General features: G+C 37.1%; 2 protein-coding genes across 2 annotated transcripts in view; both read right to left on the reverse strand.

The window, feature by feature from the left end:
- Positions 1-7,159: 7,159 nt before the first annotated feature.
- Positions 7,160-24,747, reverse strand: part of LOC135153604 (uncharacterized) — a 31,916-nt gene continuing 14,328 nt past the window's right edge. The window contains exons 4-9 of the mRNA XM_064097094.1: positions 22,098-22,255; positions 17,217-17,308; positions 13,118-13,394; positions 12,208-12,239; positions 9,485-9,622; positions 7,160-9,068 (exon numbers count right to left, since the gene is read on the reverse strand). Of these exons, the coding sequence (XP_063953164.1) occupies positions 8,440-9,068; positions 9,485-9,622; positions 12,208-12,239; positions 13,118-13,394; positions 17,217-17,308; positions 22,098-22,255 (1,326 nt within the window). The 3' untranslated portion in view covers positions 7,160-8,439. The remainder of the gene's footprint in view (positions 9,069-9,484; positions 9,623-12,207; positions 12,240-13,117; positions 13,395-17,216; positions 17,309-22,097; positions 22,256-24,747) is intronic.
- LOC135153606 (histone H2B.1, sperm) lies at positions 18,639-19,077 on the reverse strand. Its single transcript, XM_064097097.1, has one exon. It carries the CDS (start codon positions 19,056-19,058, stop codon positions 18,639-18,641), a length of 420 nt encoding a protein of 139 aa, XP_063953167.1. The 5' UTR covers positions 19,059-19,077.

The following is a 24,747-nucleotide window of genomic DNA, read 5'->3' on the forward strand; positions in this document are numbered from 1 at the left end:
AAGGTGTAATTCTAATAAAAATCAGCCCGCTCTTGTGATGCTTACATTAGATGACTATGGTAAGATATGCATGCTCTTCATGAATTCCTAAAAAATAGTCCTTAAAATGTCCCTGTCTGGTGTCAACATAATTTATACAGGCTGATCAGAGACCTAATTACAAATATGAAACGAAATCATGATTGTGGATTAAGAGTAAAAGCTAAAACGGTGAAAATAAAGCTCCGCGCGGGTGGTATACAATTTCGAATTTTCAATATGAATTTAACACTAAAAAAATACTCTCTGTTTAGCGCATTGTTTTAAGCCCGTCACTCTAACAATAAATTGTTTTAAGTTTTAAACAATTTGTTTGAACGAAGTTGTTAAAACATTTTTTTTCAACAATTTCAAAAAAGTTAAACAATAGTTGTTTTAAAAGTTCAAATCTGTTTTTTTTATTGCGAAAAGAATTTAAAACTAGGTTCATTTTAATGCTCTTGTCCAGAGTTACTGTAGCCAATAGCCCGTACATATTTGCCTGTATAGTTCTTGCATAGAGATACAATACAAGAGATCTTGTCTGCATGACAATGGCGTTTGTGATATTATGCTCTTGTGTATTAACATGCAGTTGGTGTCGATCCGGGGGGGGGATATATTCCCCATGTTTTAGGTGGGATTAGCCTGCGTTATCATTTACACTTGAACATCATTATTATTTATGACGGATCATAATGACAAGAGTATGATCATGATGATATATGAGGAAATACGAGATGACCATGATCATAACATTTTCATATTTCTGTTTATTGCATGACATTATCTTTTTAATACCCCTCCCCACAAACAAAAACATTGGGTGTGTCCCGTTATTTTACCACCCTTTTGAATGTCACTTTATTTTTGTTAGTATTCTCTATCATGCAGGTTTAGGATGTAAAACAAAGGAGAACATATAAAACAAATAATAATTGAAATTCAATGGGGTGTATGAAAGGTAAATAGCAATGAAAACAGTGAAGAGACCTCAAAATTGCTCATTTTATGGTCAAGTTTTAAAATTTAAGCTCGTGCTTCGCGCTCACATCATTGATCGAGTCCTTTTAACTGCACCTGCTGTTGTAGAAATAAATCTAAATTATACTCAAAACTCCAGTCTTAAAGAGTACCCCCCCCCCCACCTTCGTTGGCGTACAGAATTTTGTGTGGCTTTGGGGACTTGGAGCCATTTTTCACGACCAAGAAAGAACTAGAAACGGACAAAATTGAATTATGTGAATTATCTTTTAAATATCATGTCAAAACTTATCATGGAGTTTTCTGTACGAGAAATTTCGGCATTAATTTGCTCGCTCACTCGCAGCTTGTTTTATCGATAATTTTTTCCCTTTACACCAAGCAGTGACCCTAAAAAATCGACTCTTTACTCCACTGATCCCCACCCCCGAAATCCGTAGGAGAGAATATTTGTATCCCCACAACCATGAATACCAATCGACACCCATGCATACTTGTGATTCATTTGATGTTTTATCATTGTTATTATTTTTTAAAGTCGAAAATAGACGGTAACTTGTTAATGCACATTACGTACATAATAATTTACCAATATCATAACTACAATAATTCATATCTTTAGAATATTAATTTCTTTTAACAAAACGTCTGCGTGAGACCTCCTTGAAGTGTTGCAGATAACTCAGTGTTTTCTTCCGTAGTACTAAAACTCTATGCAGATGATTATAACTATGAGACAAATACAATATTAAATTCCCGGGGGGGGGGGCACTCGACCAAAAAAGTGGTAGGGGTGTGCCGCGGGCGAGACAAAAAACGGGGGCCTTGGAGCGGGCTTATTGTAAAAAGGAGGGTCCTCGGAACGGGCTTCGGAACGACAAATGTTTGTAAAAACGGGGGTCCTTGGAACGGATCGCCAGCGTGTGAGTTTGTATGCATCCCTATGGAACGGGCATGCGTGCATGATGCAGCTAGCCCGGCGGCACGGCCGCCGAGTGCGCTCGCGCAGAGGCGATGGTCGGACAGCGCTCTCGGCCGCTTTTCACCAAAATTGCAGCTTTAATGCGACCAGAACGGCGTAACGAAAAATATGCGACGCTTTGGAGCGGATTTCTGTCTTCCTTTTTTCTCGATAAGAAGGAAATGCTATGCCTAGGAACGGCTTTCTTTGTTCTTTTTATCAATAAGACAAAAATGCTATGCCTTGGATCGGAAATTTGAGTGTAAAAATGGGGGTCCCCTCCGCGGCACATACCCACTATGCATTATATACTGAGTGCCCCCCCCCCCGGGATTAAATTAAGAATGTTCCGTAGTTAAAGTTAAAACCATGAAATTTTCACAAATCTTTGCACAGAGTTGTACTTTGGAATCTACAATTATAAGCGAATATAAGAATAATATAGGCTCATGTGCTTATTCTTTCTTATACATTATGGACCTTTGAAGTTTGCCAAAAGAGGTCTGGTAAAATTTCGAGATCGACAGATTTATGCCTCCGATAGACCTCACGAGATCTCAGTGTTGAATTATAAAAATTCCTATTTACTTTCAAAACCAATGGAAAATCTATCACTCTACGTTTGTTCAGATATGTATACCAAATATTGAGAGAGTGATTACAAATGGGGCCCACTCCTTCTTTGGTTACCATGGTTACCAGAGCTCTCATGTCTGAAACAATTTATTGGAGCGCCTCTGGCAGTCTCACCTGCATCGCGCGATTCAATATAGCAGCAGTGCTGACTTGGAAAATTACTATAAAATAATTATTCACAAAAAACACAGATATTTTACTTTTGACTTTGGTCAGGTGACCTGGCTGAAACTCGCATGGATATTCAGTTATACTTGATGTCCAAGTTTTATGAACTACATGTAGATCCATACACTTTCAGAGTTATGATGGTCATTTAACAAATACCCCTGGCCCCAACATGGCCAAAGTCCATTGACCTTGGTCATGATTGTGACCTGAGGCCGAAACTCGCACAGGATGTCCAGTGATACTTGATTACTCTTATGTCCAAGTTTTATAAACTCCACCAATAAACTTGCAGAGTTATGACGGTAATTCAACAAATACCCCCAACTTGGCCTAAGTTTATTGACCTTAAATGACCTTTGACCTTAGTCATGTGACCTGATACTCGCACAAGATGTTCAGTGATACTTGATTACCCTTCTCCAAGTTTCATGAATCAGATCCATACACTTTCAAAGTTATGATGGTAATTCAACAAATACCCCCAACTTGGCCAAAGTTCATTGACCTTAAATGACCTTTCACCTTGATCATGTTACATGAAATTCGCCCAGGATGTTCAGTGATACTAGATTACTCTTATGTCCAAGTTTCATGAATAAGATCCATAAACTTTCAAAGTTATGATGGTAATTCAACAGATACCCCAACCTGGCCACAGTTCATTGACCCTAAATGACCTTTGACCTTGGTCATGTGACTTAAAACTCAGGCAGGACATTTAGTAATACTTGATTAAACCTATGTCCAAGTTTCATGAACTAGGTCCATATATTTTTTTAGTTATGAAGACATTTCAAAAACTTAAGATTTTGATGTTGATTTCCCCAACATGGTCTAAGTTTATTGACCCTAAATGACCTTTGACCTTGATCATGTGACCTGAAACTCAGACAGGATGTTCAGTAATACTAATACTTGATTAACCTTATGGCTAAGTTTCATGAACCAGGTCCATATACTTTCTAATATATATATATATATATAATATTTTTTTGAAATCTTCATCAAAATTTTCAAGCGTATAAAGAATTTTGCAATTTATTCAAAATCAATGTCATTTTCATGAAAATTTGGAAAGTTGTACATAGGGAGGGGTACTTATATAAAGCGGGGATGCGTGTAATTCTAATCTACTATCAGCACTTCATTCGAGCAAAAAGTACACCAAAATAAACCAAAACGTTTTTAAAGGCTTTGGCATTTTTATGAATGAAATAATACAAAATAACTCTCGCCGGCCCTGTATTCAAAATCTGTATTCAATGACAGAGAGAAAATCTGAGGATGGTTTGGCAATATACTATTTTCCCCAAAGAGCGAAGCACCGAGGAAAAAAATAACACTGTTGCACCATGCATCGATATCCAAAATCAGTCTTTCATCGTTTACAACAGTTTATTTCATGGACCTATACAATTTTACAAGCTTGATTTTATCGTAGGTCCAATTTCTCTGACTCAAATGATTTTATTAAGCTATACTCGATTATTTTACTAACTTTAACTGCTTGTATTTTCATTAGTTTGTAATTTCATATTATACGTGAACTTGTCAAACGAGAAATGCAAATATGAATACCAATTATTGTTGACAAATCACACGTTATTATATTATACTAGCTACATTATTATTACTATTATTATCATTATTATTATTATCATTTATTATTATTATTGTTGTTGTTATCATCATTATTACTATTATTGTCACTAATAAAGTGTAATTTTTGAAATTCAGTTGTAATCATAAGGGACATAATGAAAGAAAAGGGAAAAAAATAACTAGCGATAGAACGTCAGGCTTAAAAACCTAAACCCTCTCAGGGACCTGGGAAGCGGGGGTGCTGGGGGTGCTGAAGCACCCCCATAAATTTTCCTGGGGGTGCTGCGTGTATTATTTTCCATAGGAAGCACCCCCACGAAATCAGGTTCCCTTTGTATTTTTTTTATATATATGTTGTAATGTACATAATTATCGCATCCGACAATCACAAATCATTTACATAGTCTTTCACATATTCCAATAACATCCCTCCTATAACGCGACTCAATCAAGCTCCGGCACTCCGATACAGACGTGGTTGCGCGCGATACGTGATAACCATAGTTTACACACTACTCGATAGCAGGGGGGGGGGGGGACATGGGTGTGGTTGGACTTGAAACTTCCAGGTTTTATGTCGAATCAAGAGTGCGCGCGCCCGACCGCCCGTGTTTTGTATTAACAATTACAAGTCAGACAATAGAAATCAAATTTCACAGTCTTTTTCGCCCTGCCCCATGGCCCTGGGAAGCGGGGGTGCTGGGGGTGAAGCACCACCAAAATCTGGGGGTGCTGCATGTGTTATTTTCCATAGGCAGCACCTCCTGGAAATCTAGTGGTAAGTTGATAAATGACAGAAATGTAATGAAAATGAACGACGTTTTGTAGACCCCCTTCAGAATTTTCCGACACAGTTTTTAAATTAGTGTTTAAATTCACCCTTTTTCAGATCGGAATATTTTCAGATCAAATATTTTCTGCTCACGCTTCGCGCTCGCATTATTGATTTTTATAATAAAAAAAATGTATTAACAATGCCCAGATACTATAGGTCTAACTCTAAACACGCGCTCGCATGTTTATTCAAATACGCAGCTTGTTTTGGGGCTACTCCGGGCTGAAAATATTTATATCAAATACAATTTTATGAAAATCTGATAACAAATAGTTAAGTTATTTAATTCTAAAGTTTAGCAATATTTTATGAAAATGGTGATATGCATGTCGTCATGAATATGTATTAGGTGGGTTGACTTGTGCGGAAATCTGTCCCCAAAGGTAGGGGAACCAGGGCCTGGAAAATTTGACAAGCAAAAAAAAAGAAGAAAAAAGTTTTTCACCCAAAATGTAAGGTCATTTAGTCCAAAAGGTATTATTTCGATTGTAAAGTGATGTATTTTTCTCCATGAAAGACCCAAAACAGTAGGGGGACATTTTATATTGTGTCCCCCTACTATTTTTGGTAGGGGGGACACGTCCCCCTGTCCCCTCTGGGATTTCCGCCCATGTGGGTTGAAAATGTCACATCCCCGCTATCCTGTTTCTTGTGTTATTACATGGAATCAAAATTGTTTCATTTTTTCATACCAGTGTGAATGATATGTCTCCCTTATAATGAAATAAGTTGCAGCAAAGAATATCTAATAGACTAAACCAGTTGTCAATCCAACTGTTTTTGGTTCTTGAAGGGAAAATATTAAATAAACCTAATTTTATATAATAAAATACAAAAGAACAAGTGGGGATATGACATCATCAGTTTGCTCGTTGAATATTAATGAAGACTTGCTTAAAACTATTTCACCGGAATAATGCTAATCTTTAAAATGCAATAACTTTGATATTCCTTGTCGGATTTTGATCAAATCTTTATTCTCATGTTCGTCTGATTTCTCTTTATCTGTTCAAACCATATTACATTCAGTGTGGAGTTTCAGATCAGAATATCAAAAATTATCTGCTCGCGCTTCGCGCTCACATTATTAATGTAAGAATAAATATCAAATTTCCCATCATTTTCTTGATTTACAAAACATGAATAGAATGTCCCAATTATAGGTCTGAAATCTCAATTTCGTTTCCGCTCGCGCTTTGCGCTCGCATCAATTGTACAGTATAGTTATATACCTATCCTGTTCATGATTAGAAAAGTGCTTAAGATGTCCTGTTTTTAGTTCTGAAAATTCATTTTTAATTTCTGCTCGCGCTTCGCGCTCGCATCAATTATATAGTTATATACCTATCCTGTTCATGATTGCGAAAAGTGCTTAGAATGTCCAGTATTTAGGTCGGAATGTCAAATTTTTCAGCTCGCGCTCGCATTATTTGATTGTTGATATATGTATCGTCCTAATGGATACCTGCAAACAGTCCTTATAACACTTCCCTTTCGATCAGACCAGAGCGTATATAAAAAATATCTGCTCGCACTGATCACATTCGCAGTTATTATTTGTTACATATGCATCTTGTTCAGGACCACAAACATTGCTCAAAATGTTCAATTTTTCAGGACAAAATACATGAAATTCACCCCCCAAAAAAAGCTCGCGCTTCGCGCTCGAGTTATCTAATTATATATCTATGTTCTTTGATAAGAAAGAAGTGACTGTCATATAATTTTATGTGTATATATATATATATATATGTGTGTGTGTGTGTGTGTGTGTATGTGGTGCCCTTAGAGGTGCGTGTGTGTGTACTTATGGAAAATTCTATTGTCCCCTCCCCCCCCCCCACCTTTGAGGAGAGATATCAGCACCCCCACTGAAAAAATCGTTCCCAGGTCCCTGAACCCTCTCCCAAAAAAGAAAAATGATTATAATCTCAAGGAACTATTTCTCAGGATTTAGACTTTATTCAGCAAGAGTTATTTACAATAAAACATGTATTTACAGTTTGTCATGCATGCAGGTTAATAATCATTGTTGACTAACACCATGACCATAAATTACGTTTCAACAATATTTCCGTTACTCGCCATCACGAAAGTTGAAAGACTGAAACATCCTTTTACGTTACACAATTGCTATACAATTTATTTTGATAACAGGCATAAATGATTAATTCAGACTAGACTCACTTTCACATTGGTCAGAGGAGAAATAAAATTTAAAGAGTGTCTTTGTTTCAAAAAGAACATGAGGATCATTATCGTTAAGAATAAGGGTGCCTATATGTTATGGCATCATCGGTATTGGCTGAAATGGCTACAGTCTATATAAGGCCCTGTCAGAAAGAACGTGTCATTTTGTTTGCCATGAGAAAAGGGCAATTGATTACATATAATTTGATGCATATTAAAATAAATATTTCAGAAAGAAAGATTTTGGATAATGATCTATGAATTAAGCTAAATCTGATTCTTTTAACCACTGTCATTCGCAGTTTTAAATACATATTAGATTGCCGGCCTTTTTTACTTGAACGGTCATCAATTCACTTGCGATAAGGCCTATACATCAAATTATCTCGATAATGATTATCACACCAACTATTGTTTATAATTATGCATTGACTATATTATTTTCTAAAAAGTGAAAGCGTGAAATTCGTGTTTGAAATTATGTACAAATTGGAAAAATGTTCATGTAGGGCTAACTATAACGATGGACCAACACTGCCGAAGGAATAGTGCATTTTTTGCATCTACTTCGCAGACGCTTTCTGCAACGTTCAGAATTTATTTATAATTGAAAATGCCCTTCAAAATAATCACAATGGACAGATGAGAGGTCAATGTCGAAAGTTGGTGGACCGGGACAGCACATCGTCTTAAGATTCGGACCGGACGAAAAATAAGTGCAAATATGTCGTTTGTCCAGAGTCCAGTGCCGGCCGCAGAGAAACATTGTTTGCCTAAAAGAGCATCAACAGCAAGTCCAGTCTCATCTTTGAAGTCAAAACATATTTTATTTCAATGTGTAAGTAATGCATTGTTGTAACATTAGGCATCATAAGTTACCGGTTGTAACAGGGCTTCTTTTAGCGTTAACAACGTTTCTGTTTGGTCAGTATTGGACGACACTGCTGTTTTGATTCACTGATTTTCGACAAAGGCTGCTTTGTTATGAAGGGCTTTTGGCAAAAGATTCTCTGCGTTATAGAAAGCTAAAACCCTAAACGATCTAAAACGCTAAGGTGTTATATCCTTTAGCCTCGAGAACACCAGATAGGTCTACTCTCTTTTCATTTGATGATGCATCAACTATCGGAGAGGCTGATTTTATCACTCTCGTTGTATTCTGATCAAGTTTCAGGTGATTGTAAGATCCAGCGTCGTCAAAAAACACACCATTCGAATTTTCCATTCCCTTGTCGCGGTCACATGACGTCATATTGATGCCGCGGCCAAGCTTATCGTACTTTTCGAGTGTTACGTCACACTGTCTTGTCAGCTTTCGACGAGGAAGGGTTGTTCCGGTGGTCGTTTCGGAGCCTATCTCACGAACTTGAAAAGGACATGAAGGATCGATGATGAAGTATGCTGGAGCACTGCAGGGGGTAGAATATCGAATATTTTCTTGGATCTTGTCTCCGTCTTCCTTTGCTTTGTTAAAATGAATAGGCTCACTGTAAAGACGATGAAGACCCGTTTTATCAATTTCTGTTTGTGCGGAAAATTCATCTGTTTGTTTCAAAATGGGTGTAGAATAAACTGGTGAGATTGGCTGACCATCAGATTCATTTAATTTGAAGTAAAATGATCCGTTTCCAATCTGGTCGACATCTGGTCTTTTAAGGTCACTTATCTCTTCTGCAATAGAAAATGATATGTAATGTACAGGTTAATCGATCGAGGTTTTGAAATAACTTTGATTTGCATATTTTGTGAACACACGACATTCGTTATGCGTGTGTTTTCTGTCACATGAAAATGTTGAATCAACATAAAAATGTAGAATGGACAGCTGCACTCCCATCATTAGCATTACTCGGTACAGAAACAAAGATACAGAACACAAAACAGCATATATAAAACATGGGGGCACACAGCATCGTCAGCTGCTTAATTCTCGCACTTTATTCTTCTTTTTCGGTACATGCATGGGCGACATGTTTTCAGGAACAAAATCATTGCCATTATTAAACACTTATTTTCTGATTGGCTCATTATTGACTATCATCGTTCAACTTTCAGTCTCTCAGTGAAGCACATTTTGAATTACAAACCTTGATTGATGTTGATGGTGGTGGGTGTTAGCCTGGTGTCCAAGCTACTCTTGATGATGTCATCTTTCTTGTGAATCTCTACCTCCTCATAGGTATGCTCCTGGCTCTCCATCTTCACAAGACGACGGACTCCTTTGCCTGTTATACAAAGATTCAATTCATTTCAATTTTATTCCTCAAGATGAAAAAATCACAACTCCGAATTGATTGTTCATTTAAAATAAAATGAACAAGTAACATGGGTAATATATTAATCTATAAAGACTGATATTAGTTTTTATGACTTGCACTATATAGCATGCTATATAGTTTACTGTCAAATTTTTATTTAAATCTTCAAGAAGTTAATTATTCATTTTGTTACTTTATGATCATTTATTTTCCTTTAATTTTTAGTCGATGATATTCATTTAGACATAGGCGGATCCAGGGGGCCCGAGGCCCCCCCCCCCCCTATTGGCGGAGCAAAAAAAGAAAAAGGAAAAGAAAGAAAAAAAAAGAAAAAGAAGGGAAAAGAGAGGGGAAAAAAGGGGGGAACAGAAAAGGACGAAGACGATTGAATGAAATAAAATGAGGTGAAGACTTGGAAAATAATTTCTTCAAAAAATCTTCCTTGACCCTATAATAAAATTTTCGCTCGCGCTTTGCGCTCGCATTGCCTTTTAGGTGATTTACATATCTCGCTTAATATGGAGCTTCAAATATCAAATTTTGAACTCAATATACAAAACATATTTCAGCTCGGAAATCGAACTTTCATTATTTTGTTTGATTTAAATTGATTTTAAAAAAATGCTCTGTAAAAAATTGTTTTATGGTCTGAATATAAACATTATCTGCTCGCGCTGCGCGCTCGCAAAATTTGATTTGTCAGGTACCTATTATTTTCGTGTATTCCATTAAGTTTTCAAAATATCCCTTTTCATATCTGATTGTCAAAACGTATCAGCTAGCGCTGCACGCTCGCATTTTGATTGGCGAGTTATGTATGTCTCAATATTGATTATACAACAAACTATTTAAAATCCCCTTTTCATGACAGTTTATCCAGTTTATCAAAAATTTTGGCTCGCGATTTGCACTCGCAAAAATATATCAACTGATGCATCCTATTTATAATTACAAAGGTACTTGGAATGTCCAGTTTTCAGGCCATAATGTTATAAGATTTATGAATAAGGTATTAATTTAATAATTAAATTGTCCCTTTTGTTTCATCTCGCGCTTAGCAAGAGGAATAGGAAGATAGTCATTTTCATATATGCATGTCCTAAGGATGTCCCGGTCCTATGTTAAAACTCAAAGTAATAATAATGAAAAATAACAGCTCTTTATTAAGTGCGATCCATATCCACCTCACAATTTTCTTACAAAGTGCTTGAAATTTGGAGCTGAAATTGACTCTTTTTTCAGATCGGGATATCATGATAAAAGATGTATTTAGAATGCCTAGATTCTAGGTCTAAATATGAAACACGCGCGCGCATGTTTATTCAGATACTCAACTTGTTCTCTATTTAAATCATTATCCAGTTTCAGATCACAATATCAAAAATTTTCTGCTCACGCTTAGTGCTCGCATTTTTAATGTTGGAAGATTCCCTATTACTCATTCTTTTCAAGATTTGCAAAACATGAATAGAGTGACCCGTTTTTTTCCGCTCGCGCTTCGCTCTCGCATCAATTGTTAAGTTATATACCTATCCTGTTCACGATTACAATATTACATTCTTTATGTAGAAATTGTTGAAATATGTAACGTCTTCGTGGCTAAGTGCAAGCAGTCCTTAACAGGTACCTTTTCGATCAGTTCAGGTATATAAAAAATTTCTGCTCGCGCTCTGCGCTCGCATTATTAATGTAAGGAAGATCCCCACTTACTCATCCTTTTCATGATTGACAAAACTTGAATAAAGTGTCTCGTTCAGTAGGTCTAAATCTCGAAAAATTTTCCGCTCGCGCTTCGCGCTCGCATCAATTGTTTAGTTATATACCTATTCTGTTTAAGCTACGAAAAGTGCTTAGATTTTCCATTCCTTAGGTAAAATGTCAAAAAATTTCAGCTCGCGCTTCGCGCTCGCATTATTTGATTTTTAAAATATTTAACGTCTCTATGCATGGCTAACTGCAAGCAGTCTTTAACAGGTACCTTTTCCATCAGTTCATTTCTGCTCGCGCTTCACGTTAGTAGTAATTATTCATTTGCATACACATCTTTTTCAGGATAACAAACATTGCCCAGAATGTTCAAAATTTTAGGATAAAATCCATAAGATTTCCAAAAAAAATTTGCTCGCGCTTCGCGCTCGCATTTTATAAATGAGGATTATGATATCATATATTTATATTTATTCATAAAGCTAAGAGGTGACTATTACGACTACCCATTCAAAGAAACCAAAAATCATCTTCGAGCTGCCGATCGGAAAAAATATGGCTGAAAAAAAAATTCCGGGCCCCCCTATAGGCGAAGGCTGGATCCGCCCCTGTTTAGAAGATGATTTATTGCAATCTGACAAAATAAAATATGCATAAAAAGTACAAGTGAACACCAATGCAGTTGTTTTTTGTTTCACTGAAATTATAATTATGAATAAGGCCTGTTATACGAACATGAAGAGGAGATACTTTCATATTCTTTTGGTTGCCAAAGGACCCAAACACCCTCAAAATAGTCATGAAACAAACAAAATTAATAAGCGATATGAAAAAATGTAACTTACTATTTGGTGCTTCTGAGGACTTCACTCGTTTTCTGTAGGAGATAAAGGGAATACAGTCATGCACCTATTTCATGTCTTAACATACTGGTACTATAGAAAGGAGCACTGGCACTGACTGCCCCCCCCCCAAAAAAAAAAAAAAAAAAATATTAACAAAATAAAAATAAAAACAAAAATCCACGACCAAGAAAAAAAACCCGAAACAATGAGAAAAAGAAAGGAAGGGAAGAGGGGTATGTTATGTCTGAATATTATATCATGTAAAACCTAATCACAAAATTACATTTTATTTTAAAAGGTCAACATTTTTTACTCGCTCGCTCAGAACTTAAGAAATATTTCACACACACCATGACGTGCCCCATCATTTTTTTTTATAACTTTTTGTTGCTCATTGCGCAACTGCTGACAGTTGAATTATCAATTTTTCCTCAGTATAATCATATTCACCTTTGTTAACTGATTGTCTTAATGCAGGATAGGCCTACATTGCAATACAATATGAAGAATACCGAATTAAGTGGCGTAATGGAGGGGTATTGGCATACAGCGAATACAATCCATAATAGGGATATGGTAAAGACACTGCATTGACCTTGGAGATGAACAAAATACAGTTAATACCCGCTTCGTTGCTGATGGACGTTTGGTAATACTGGCAAGCCCCCCTCCCCCCTCATGGTCAAATCCTATAAATTTCAAACATAGTTTGTTTTAACAATACATCCAGAAGTGAACCACATCGGATCTGCCCATTTAAATTTTATACAATAACAATTGAAAGTTCTCTTGTCAGCAGCTCACTCGCTTTGCTCACTTGCTTGTATTTTGTCTCACCATTCTAACCCTTTTCTATATAGGCTACAGCTCATATGCATTAATCCACATGCTTGATGTAAAAAAAACTTACATTTTCTTCTTCCGTGATCGACATAGGATGACTACAAGAAATGCGACGACTAGAAGGATGACAGCGGACGTAGCGAAGGCAGAAAATATTAAGACACGATGTTGTTGGAAAAAGCCGCCTGGAGGAGGTGCTTGAGCTGCACCAACATTGGATATTTTATGCGGTTCAGTGATCGAATATACACCAGTAGTCCTTGTCACCTCGGTAACTAAATTGGTAGTATTTGCCAAAGGAGTGGAGGAAGATCTTTTCCTATGAATTCGCGGTGTTGTTCTCTCTGAAAACATTGAACCGGGGAAAACATTCATCAGTTAGGGTAACCAAAATAATGAAAATGCATACTATTAATTTTATTAAAGAGGCAATTTAAATAATGGATTATAAGGAATAACTAACCGTATATAGCGACGACTGCATGGACATGGATAAGTAACTTTTAAAAGCCCAGCAATCGCATTGCATTGATACCTTATAGGCAGTGGCGTACCGTGGGTCACGGCATGGGGGGTACCAGCAAAAATATTGAGTCACTTAGTGAGCACGCTTCGCGCGCTCAGTTGCCAGGTATACTGACCTATATAGAGACATTTTCAGGACAATGTCATTAAACGGATATGTATCTCACTGATCAAATAATGCGAGCGCGAAGCGCGAGCTGAAAATGTTTGATATTCAGACCTAAAAAGATACATTATAATCAAATTTTTGTAATCATGATAGGTAACTGTTTCGCTAAACAATGTGAGCGCGAAGCGCGAGCTGAAATTTCTGTTTATATTGACCCCAAACAGGGAGATTTTAAGGATTATATTTTAGGAATCCATTAAGAGTATATATATCTCACCAGAGTCATATAATGCGAGTGCCAAGCGCTTGCTGACTTTGTTAGAATTACATCTAAACACATGAAGCACTTATAGTAATTGTAATAACATTCGTATCTCACTAATCAAATATTCGGGCGCGAAGCGCTAGCTGAAAATATAGGAAATTCAGACCTGAAGAGGGGCATTTTAAGGCTTGTTTGTAGGAATTTACGAAACCAGACGTATTTCACTAACCAAATGATGCGAGCGCGATACGCGAGCTGAAATTTTTGTATATATTGACCACAAACAGGAATATTTCAAGGACTATTTTTTTAAGAAATCCATTAAGAGTATACATATCTCACCATAGTCATGTAATGCGAGTGCCAAGCGCTTGCTGATTTTGTTAGAATTACATCTGAACACATGAAGCACTTTTTGTAGTCATTGTAATCATGATTATCATACGCATCTCACCAATCTAATATTGCGAGCGCGAAGCGCGAGCTGAAATTTTAGATAATTCAGACCTGAAGTGGGGCATTCTAAGGCTTGTTTCTAGGAATTAACTTGGACCATACGTATTTCATTAACCAAGATGATGCAAACGCGAAGCGCGAGCTGAAAATTTTTGATATTCAGATCGGAAAAAGGGACATTTTAAGGACTGATTTTAGGAATTCATGGAGAGCAGATTATCTCACCAATCCACTAATGCGAACGTAATCACGGACAGGAAATGTTTCATATAAGACCTTAACATGGGGCAATCACTTTAAGTAGTAATGATAAAGAAGCATATGTCACAACATCATGATAACTCGAAGTGCGAGGAAATATATTTGGTGTATATTGACTTGAAAACAGGAGGTTTTAGTACAACATGATTATATATCTCGTTAAACAGACAATGTGAGCACCAGGAACAATGAAGACATAGGCTCTGAGCCTATGTTTCATAAAGTTATGATAAAAATGTTTCTTATGTAATGTAACATAACATGATTATAACAATATAACATTTTAATGAATAATATTTTCTTCTTTCCCACTACGTTTCTCTTCCTTTCTCCCTCTTTTTCTCCTTTTCCCCGTTTGTTTTTTGCCAGCCGATGGGGGGGGGGGCATGTGCCCTCCATGCCCCCCTTCGTAGTTACGCTACTGCTTTTAGGCCTATGGAGACCATGGGATGCCATTTGGCAAGTCATTTGTCAACTTATAATTTGCTTGTTTTTAATCATTTCAATCCCCCAATACAGTATAATTATAAACCCCTCAAAAAAGTTTAGAAATCTGACTTTGATCGATAATCCCTCCTCGGTTTTAGTATGAGTGATTGATAGCAGTGAATAGATCATTTAATTTTCTTTAAAATGATATATATACCCTTCACAAAAAAAGGTAAAAAATGAGGAGAACGTAGGCAAAGGAAAAAGGCGCAGAAAAGGAAATGAGCAGGTAAGAAACAAGTAAAATAAACATTAATCTGCCTAAATGTCCGGTAAACTGAGATTTAATTTGCACTATTCAATTCAGTTCTGGAAAATCTGCAATTCAGCATACTTGCACAATAAAAATAATATGCTTGCATGCTTTCATGCTTGCGTTAAAAAGTATTCGTTCTCAAGAGGGAGCTCGCGACTTTGTTGCGTAATTTTATTGCACAAAAAGTCAACGACTATCAGTTATCTCTGCATGCAGACTTGAGAATTTCATATCTAATGAAGACAGACAATTCATGTTTGTATGACACATAGTACAGTGACCCGTATACAGTAGTAAATCTGAACTCTCTACGAATAATCCATTGTCTTAAACAAGCGCGTTTATGACTAGGCCTACATACAGTAATGACATTATTATAAATATAAGAGGTATACGGTAAAGAGATTAAAAACGGCGTGAAAAACTTGCAGAAGTCAGTACTTTATGATTTTTTTTATATTGGAACACCTGCGTGGATTTAGGGCCTTGTACATAATTATCTCCCTTCTGATCGTAAATATCACGATGGCAGATTAGCGTTCACAGTGTGATATAGTATTAAATGCATTCATAGCCAATAAATACTGAAACAATAGTATTTTCGGTCTCCCCGAACTTCACTGCTTAGTAATTTGGTAGGAAATGACGGGTATACTGAATTATATTCATATAAGTTGAAAGTTGCTCCGGCCGATAATATACGCCACTTAACTGGGCACACTCCGTTCCGGCCAAGTTATCCGAAAAGTGTCAATAGGTATGACCCGGATTTCTTAAAGAGTTGGTCAGATTATAGCTGGTTTTCATTTATGGACAGGGATAGATAAAATATAATTTTCTTTAACTCAAACTCTCACTTGTATTTACAATGATTTAGATTATATAGAAGCAAACAGGCCCGAAAACGAATCAAGACAGTGACCAATAGCTCATGCAGGCCCGCAGTGTATATTAATATGTATAACAAAATCACATTAATACCACGGATTTTTCACAACAAAATTGCTTGTTTTCCTTGCGTTTGCTCGTATAGGCCTGTATAAATTCAATGCGACAAGAAAAGTAAACATAATTCATTAGCGTTTCCAAAGGCGTCGATCCGGGGAGGGGACAGGGGAGACGACGCAACGGCCCAAAATTAAAATATTGTGTGGGGGGGGGGGACATATCGATTTGCCTCCCCCTATAATTTCGACAACTTGAAAAAAATATAACATACATATTTTTTTCGGCGCAGTTTTCGTGCAAATTCTACATTATAATTTTGCGTACCACTTACCGATTTTCTTTGTCACCCCACCCCATCTCCAAATCACGGATCGACGCCAAGTGGGAGAAACTCTTGTTTAGTTTGGCGTTTTTTATTGATACCACCCATTGACATATTAGATGGTGATACCTCGTTCAATGCAATGCAGGTTACATTTATGAGTATCTTTTTATTCGCTATAAAAACCTCAAAGCATGTTAAGAAATTATTAATATAAAGAAAATTGATGAGATTATGCATAAAATATGATTATGTGCAAGCCCAAGTGGTATGATATAAAATTGTTTTTATTTTCACACACCGTAGGCCTATAGGTATAATAGTCTTGACCCCATTAGTACTCTTGTTCAAAACTTGATAATTACGATTTGTATTTCATTGAAGAATGTTATCAGTTATTATTGCAAGGAACAAGCTGCGCTTTCCAGTGTTCAGTTTCCATTTCTGTATTTATATTTTGCTTTACATTGCAAATTTTATGGAAGTTTAAATACAAAAAATAATAAATACATGTTAATTAATCAAACAAAATTACCAGATGTTTGCTGGGCTTCGACGTCGTTGCTATTGGTAGATGATGTTGACAAAAGTCTCTTCGGAGTTTCGATTGCTTCTGCTCTGGCGTTTCTTAAAGTTAAAGTAAAAGGGAAGAAAATAGTGCAATGTGACATCCGATCATTCATTTTGGCAAAGATTACTTGTGTACGCATATGGGGCTTGAGGCACTGCTTGGGCTCTCTAATTGACCGCTAAGTTGAGCTTTCAGAATACCGCCCTGGACTCGCAAAAGTTCAACGAGCAAGAAATGAAAAAGAAAAATGAGAAAAGAGAATAAAAGGAGAAAAGATGAAAGTGACCAACATTATTACGGTCAATACAAGTAGGATCCTAGTATCAATTCAAGATTAAAGGATCTTTATCTTCACCCAATGATTACCATGATGTTCTCTTCTAAAAAGGAAACCGTATCTTAACTGTCTGATTTTTCACTTTTATAGGCGGGATGTTGGAAAGGTAACCATTCATTTATTATTTCATTTATTTCTACAGGGTAACCAATTCAGTTATAATAGTAAAGGGGCACTGCATCACGAAAAAAATCATTGTTTACAAAGATTGCTCGAAAAAACAAGTTAAATCAGAAAATCCACAAGAGAGAGAGAGGGGGGGGGGGCTACGGAGGGAAAGAATGAGATGCGATATCGCTTCCTAAATATTACGTCAAAATCCATTACAATTTATACAAACTTTGATCTTAATTTTAGGACAACATTTTAGCTAACTCGCTCGCTCGCACATTGCCATGGGAATCGGGGGTGCTGAAGCACCCCCTCCCCCTATGTATGTTATTTACCATAGGCAGCATACACCACTGGAAATCAGGCTTGTCTTTTTTTTTCGAAACAAAACCCCCTTTAATACCATGAAATTGGGATGGGAATGGGACATCACATTCCCATGATCGGTTGCTTTGCTCCCTCGCCTGGCACTGGTCCCCCTTTTTATTCTTGCTCCCAGATATATATTATAATTTAGGGGCCTACCGTATTCGCCATCGCTATTAAATTAGACCTAGATTCTAGATCTAGGCTTACTATGTTGGGCCTCTGATCAACGCCGGCCCATTAAAATATATTTTGAAAAAAAAAATCACTTTTATTTTAAGGCCTGGGGTAGAATATCTATTAATTATCTAACGTAAGTGACCCAATGTAAGCGATTTTTTTTTCTCGGTTTTTTTTTATCAGTTTGCCTTTGACGTTTGGGGAAAATGTGTCACGCTCCAGCCATTCAGATCTAACGTTCATTGAGATCGATCGTTTTGGGAAATTGTGTTAACTTTTATGAGGGTTCTTTTGAGTTTTGTTTTTATGATATCAGAGTCAAAATCCACGGTTTCTTTCTTGAAAATTTGGTGGCTCTGAAAAGAGCCGTTGTCTCCGAGATGGAAGCCCATCTATCGGGATGTGGTGTATTTGGTGACAGCCTTGGTACCTTCTGAAACGGCGTGCTTTGCAAGCTCACCAGGGAGAAGCAGACGAACAGCAGTCTGTACTTCGCGGCTTGAAACGGTGCTCTTACGGCTGTATGTGGTAAGACGCGAGGCTTCACTAGCGACACGCTCGAACACATCGTTAACAAAGCTGTTCATGATGGACATGGCGCTTCTTGAAATACCAGTGTCGGGATGGACTTGTTTCAACACTTTGTAGATGTAGATTCCATAGCTTTCACGTCGACGGCGACGTCTTTTCACAGCGACTCCACGACGCTTGCTGGCCTTTCCTCCGCGCTTGGCTCCCTTGCCACCCTTGCCTCCCTTCTGGGGGCTACGCTTGGTTGGACTTCGCTTGGTAGGACTTCTCTGTGACGGCATATTGATTGCTGCTGGTGCTAGAATGATAATGCCAAACCGATGATCGATCTATTTATAAACGATGATGCATGCAAATGAGGATTCAGCATCGCCGGGAAAGCCAGAAAATTCACCAATCAAAGCTTAGCTCGAACAACTTTTAGCCAATCAACGTTCGATTAAAATGCGCGCTTTATGCAAATACACCGGATTCGCGAACTGAGCCACCGTTCCCCGGCCGGTTGCACACAAGTTAAAGTTATGGGCTAGCTGCTCTATGTCTAAAGCTGCTGGCCTAGCCTAGCCTGGCGCTAATCGGAGTGCGTGACCATACTTGGCGCCCAAACTTTTACAGAACTTTGGTTCCTCGCATAGGCCCGCGCCAAATATGATATGCAAAAAAAAAAATTAGGGACGCACCATTAGATACCAGGGGGGCTGGAAGTTTAAGTTAATGCATTTTTTTTTTCATTTTTTCATTGAGCAAATTTTTTTTTTCTTTACTCCATTGAGACAAGTTTTTTTTTTTTTTTTTTTTTTTTGGGGGGGGGTTACACCTTCCAGTTGATTTGTCAGTGGACCAAGTTTTTTTTAAAACTCTAATGGTGAGTCAAGTTGTTGTTTTTTTGCTCATATAGCAAGTCAAAGTGTTTTTTTTTTTTTGGAAAAACTTCCAGCCCCATCCCCCGGATATCTAATGATGCGTCCCTTAGTTACTGTCATTAAAAGTCAAGTCCACCCACAAAATAGTTGATTTTAATAAATAGAGAAAAATCAAACTAGCATAACGCTGAAAAATTCAACATTTTTCCAAAAACAGTGATGAAGTCGGTGAAATGCAAATGAGACAGACGATGACGTTCCTCATTCACTATTTCTTTTGTTTTATGATTGTTTGAATAAACAATATTTCATTTTTTACAGATTTGTCAAGGACCAACTTGACTGAACCATTTAGTATTAAACAAATCTGTAATTCCACATGTTCAAGGAGAAAAAAATAATCGTTGTTTTAAGAGATCATACAATAAAATACGGGGACATCCCGATAGTCCGCAGGTCCGATAGTCCGCGGCTCCGTAAGTCCGCGGCTCCGTTAGTCCACGGGTCCGATAGTCTGCAGGGTGTAGGTCAATGCAAATCAACACTGCTGTGTGTTGCTGCCCTCTACGTTCGTTGGTCAAATGATATGACCCTCTAGAATATATGGGCAATCACCCCTCTGAAAAAGAGGACCGCATGTTACAGTTCGCGGGGCCGATAGACGCATAGTCTGTTAACATACTACAGTAATTCTTGCACATATTCAGTCCCCGTCCCCTCCCCAACTGTTATGCTCGTTTCCTCTTTCTTCGGAAATAGTAAATTTGAGGGAAAATGGGGTATTTTAGCATTTTTTACCGACTTTTTTTAATTAGGGGATAGTTTTTACGATTTTTGCGGGCTAAATCTCGAAGTGGGGTCCCGAATATGGTCAAAAAGCCTGTGAAAAGGGGTTATTTTGCTAGCTCCTCCTTCAAAAACCTGTAATAGGGTGTAATATTCAGCAGCTTCCCTTCCAAAATTAATTTTGACACCGCTTTCCCTACCAATAGGGGGTATCAGGGGCGGATCCAGCTCTCGCCAATGGGGGCGAATTTTTTTATTTTCCCCGATCGGCCGCTCAAAGTTGATTTTGTTTGAAGGGGTAATCCTATAATTATAGTATCTTTTTGGCTTTATCATTTTTTTTTATAAAGCAACATAATTATGTAACAATCTCAAAAGCCCTATAGTGCGAGCGCGAGCTAAATTTTCTGGGAATTTAATGTATTTTGTCCTGACTAAAATTGAACATTCTGGGCAATTTTTTTTAATCCTGAACAAGATGCATGCATAACTTGAATGTAACTTGGTAGGGCCTACTGCGAGCGCGATGCACCAGCATAAATACGTTCTGGCCTGATCTTAAGGGACCTGTTAAGGACATGTTTGCAGTTAGCCGTAAAGACGATACATAATAATTATTTCAACAACAAAAAAAATAATGCGAGCGCAAAATGCGAGCTGAAAATTTTTGAAATTCCGACCAATAAAATGGACATTCTAAGTATTTTTTGTAATCACGGGATATGTATGTAAATAAAGCGCGAGCTGAATTTTTTTTTGTATATATTGACCCCAAGCAGGGATATTTTAAGGACTATTTTTAAAGAAATCCATTAAGAGTATACATATCTCACCACGGTCATAATTATAATGCGAGTGCCAAGCGCTTGCTGATTTTGTTATAGAATTGCATCTAAACACATGAAGCACTTTTTGTAGTCATTGTGATCATGATTATCATATACGAACCTCACTAATCAAATATTGCGAGCGCGAAGCATGAGCCGAAAAAATTTAGGAAATTCAGACGTGATGAAGAGGGCATTCTAAGGCTTGTTTGTAGGAATGCACTGAGACCATACGTATTTCATTAACCAAATGATGCGAGCGCGAAGCGCGAGCTGAAATTATTATTGTTTATATTCAGATCAGAAAAAGGGACATTTTAAGGACTTGTTTTAGGAATTCATGAAGACCATCAGACATAATTTATCTCACCGATCCACTAATGCAAACGTAAGCACGGACGGGAAATGTTTTATATTAAGACCTTAAAATGTGACAATCACTTTTAGTAGTCAAAAAGCATAATCACATAAAACAATAATAACTCGAAGTTCGAGGAAATATATTTGGCGTATAATTGACTTGAAAACGGGAGGATTTAGTACAACATGAATATTATATCTCGTTAAATAGACAATGCGAGCACCATGCAGGAACAATGAAGACATAGGCAACGATCAAATTATGTTTCATAAAGTTATTAAAAAATATTTCTTATGTAATATAACATAACATAATCATAATATATAACATTATAATGAACAATTTTCTTCTTTCCCAAAACCTTTCTCTTCCTTCCTCCCTCTTTTTCTCCTTTCCCCCGTTTTTTGCCCCCCCCCCCCCCCCGTAGTTACGCCACGAGCTGCATGCACTGAGCCTACGCCACCTTTGAGACTAAACACCTACCCATGTATCGGTGTAGTTGTCCCAGTATCAGGTAATGGATCGTGAAAATGAGACGATTCCCATGCTGATGAATGCTGCACCCATTCTCCATGATCTACAAAACTTGGACCGTCGTGAGGATCCCAGATAGAGCTGTCAGACATCTTCTCGTTCGTACCCTGAAGAAAATTATCAAAACAGTTGGTATACCTACGCAGACTACCAAATCGAGATTGCATTTACTGGTCGACGGGGCTTTTGCGCTCTTAAAAAAAAAACGGTAACAAGATGGTTACTAAAATATGGTCCCTTTTGATCACGTCACAAGCTTTGATCTAAACACCAGTCGGTAGTGATGAAAACGGAAACTTTGCCAACCCTTGATACACGAGCGTTCACTTAAAACAGTGAACTATATGACGTCAAACGTGAATATGCATGGGAAGGTATATAAGTTGAATTTTGTAAAGTATCGGTTTGGAAAGATCGAGAAAAAATACAAATTAGTAAAATGAGGATATTTAGATTACGATGAAAAAAAAAAGAAAAGAATAAAAATGATAAAATAAATATAAATATACATATTTTTTTAAATGTATACTTATTTAATTAAAAAAAAAGGTTATCACCCAAAATTTAAGTTCATTTCGACGAAAATTAATTTGACAAGCAAAAAAAAAAGTAAGGTCATCTCGTCCTAAAATACATGTTTTATTTCGATTTTGAATGATGTATTTCTTACCATCATAAAAGACCATAAATAGTAGGGGGGGATATTTGATATTGTGTCCCCCTACTATTTTGAGTAGGGGGGACACGTCCCCCCTGGGATTTCCGCCCATGATATATGTATATACGGTAAATAAATTGGTAAACACACAGACGAAATGTTGACAAAAATAACTTCATTGGAGCTGCAATGGTCATCATGTATATCTTTCAGAACCAAAATAAAAAAATATATATATTATAATAAAAAACCTGCTGACCTAAAGCTCATTTAAAGTTTATATCAAAATGTGTCACGGACATACACACATACGGTACTAGCGATTTAAAAAACTTGATTGAATTTTCTCAATCATTAATAATAAATAACTTATTGATTTATAAAGCACCATATACATTAAAATGATTGCTCAAGGCAATTGGTCCTCTCGGAAAAATTAATCATGTTCTTTATTTCGTTTGAAGCTCTGTATTATAGCTTCCACTGTCAGTTCAACATTCGTGAGGATCATTGCATGCAGAGACTCTATCCAGTCCAGAGTGAGTCTTGATTAAACAAAACTTCAAAACTCATTACGCAATCTTCAAAATGGGCATCTCTGTTTTGCTGGAAATCGAGATACAATTGATTTTGTTAATGGTTGTTTGATTGCAACTGTTTCTTCTTCAGGCCCCTGGTAAATATCTTCGCTGATTTTCCAACATTAAATGCTATATCAAAACCAGTGCCCGGATTTCGTAGTATGAGACACATCCTGTAAAAACAATGACGTGTTTGAAGATTTGTAAGAATAATGACTATTACAGATCAGAAATGGTCTCAAGTAATCAAAAGAAACTCCTTGAACTTATATCTGGAGGTTCATGAATGGAAGCAAAATCAGGGTTATTTTGTTTATATTATTTGAGCTTATTTGATAGAATTTGATAAAGCACCCCCCCCCCCCCCCCCGCCAATTTGTAACAAGTAACTCCGTTGCACGAGAAAAAACAAACGGAGGGAAATGTAGCTTATTGAAATGCACGCATGCATTATAACAAAATTCGGCCTTTTTTTCAAAAATTTCGAGGCCTTGGTAATTTTGTGCTGTAATAACACGAGTTGGAACGGAAATAATGCAATTCTCAGAGTATGCATTTCTTGGATTCTGTCATGTAGAATGGAGAGCTTTCTTCAAAGTAATTTTTTTTTTTCATTTTTATGTAGTGACTGTATAGTTTTTCCTTTCCTGTATCCCTTTTTCTCACCTCCTCCCCCTTTTTTGTCTTTTATTTTACGCCGCTGTATAGGGAGGGGGCGGCTGCTTAGATCCGCCTGTGAAGAATATTAATGAATTTACAACATAAAAATTCGCACATTCAGAGATAATGAAGAAAATACAAAATCGAGTGTATACCGAACGTTGTGCCACTGAGGTTGTACTTTAATCAACAATGCCAATTTGATTTTCGCCATAGAAAGTAAATCATATACATCGAGATTTTCAAACTTAAATTACTTTCTCGTTTTGTAACCAAAATTGATGACGTGAAGCCGGCTTCAGGGCCGGGGATTAATGATCTCGAGGCGGCGCCAGTCCATTTTCGGCGTTTGTGATCACCGTTCAAATTAGAAGCGCATAACGGCGGTTTCAGTCACAACGCATGTGTATCAGAGGCCTTATTCATTTCAAGCAACATAGATCCCCCCCCCCCCTCATTTTCTGGTAGTCAAATGAAAATTGCCAAACGAAAGTGAACGCCCCCCCCCCCCCCCCCCTCACTCTGTCACTTTACATATGTATCCCATCGAATTCATTCTTTTAAAGACCCAGACCGGAGCCAAAAGTGAAATTGAGAAATGGGGAAATAAATTATGTTAGCTTCATATACAGCAATGCAAGTTCCATATTCACCGTTTGACAGTCGAGTATTTTGCTTAAGAAAAATTCAAATTAACGGG

This window comes from Lytechinus pictus, chromosome 3, assembly GCF_037042905.1.
Source record: "Lytechinus pictus isolate F3 Inbred chromosome 3, Lp3.0, whole genome shotgun sequence".
Lineage (NCBI taxonomy): Eukaryota > Metazoa > Echinodermata > Echinoidea > Temnopleuroida > Toxopneustidae > Lytechinus > Lytechinus pictus.

What these genes read in the sequence shown, in the direction of transcription:
- LOC135153606 (XM_064097097.1), bottom strand. Translation starts at nt 19,058, where the DNA reads ATGCCGTCACAGAGAAGTCCTACCAAGCGAAGTCCAACCAAGCGTAGC.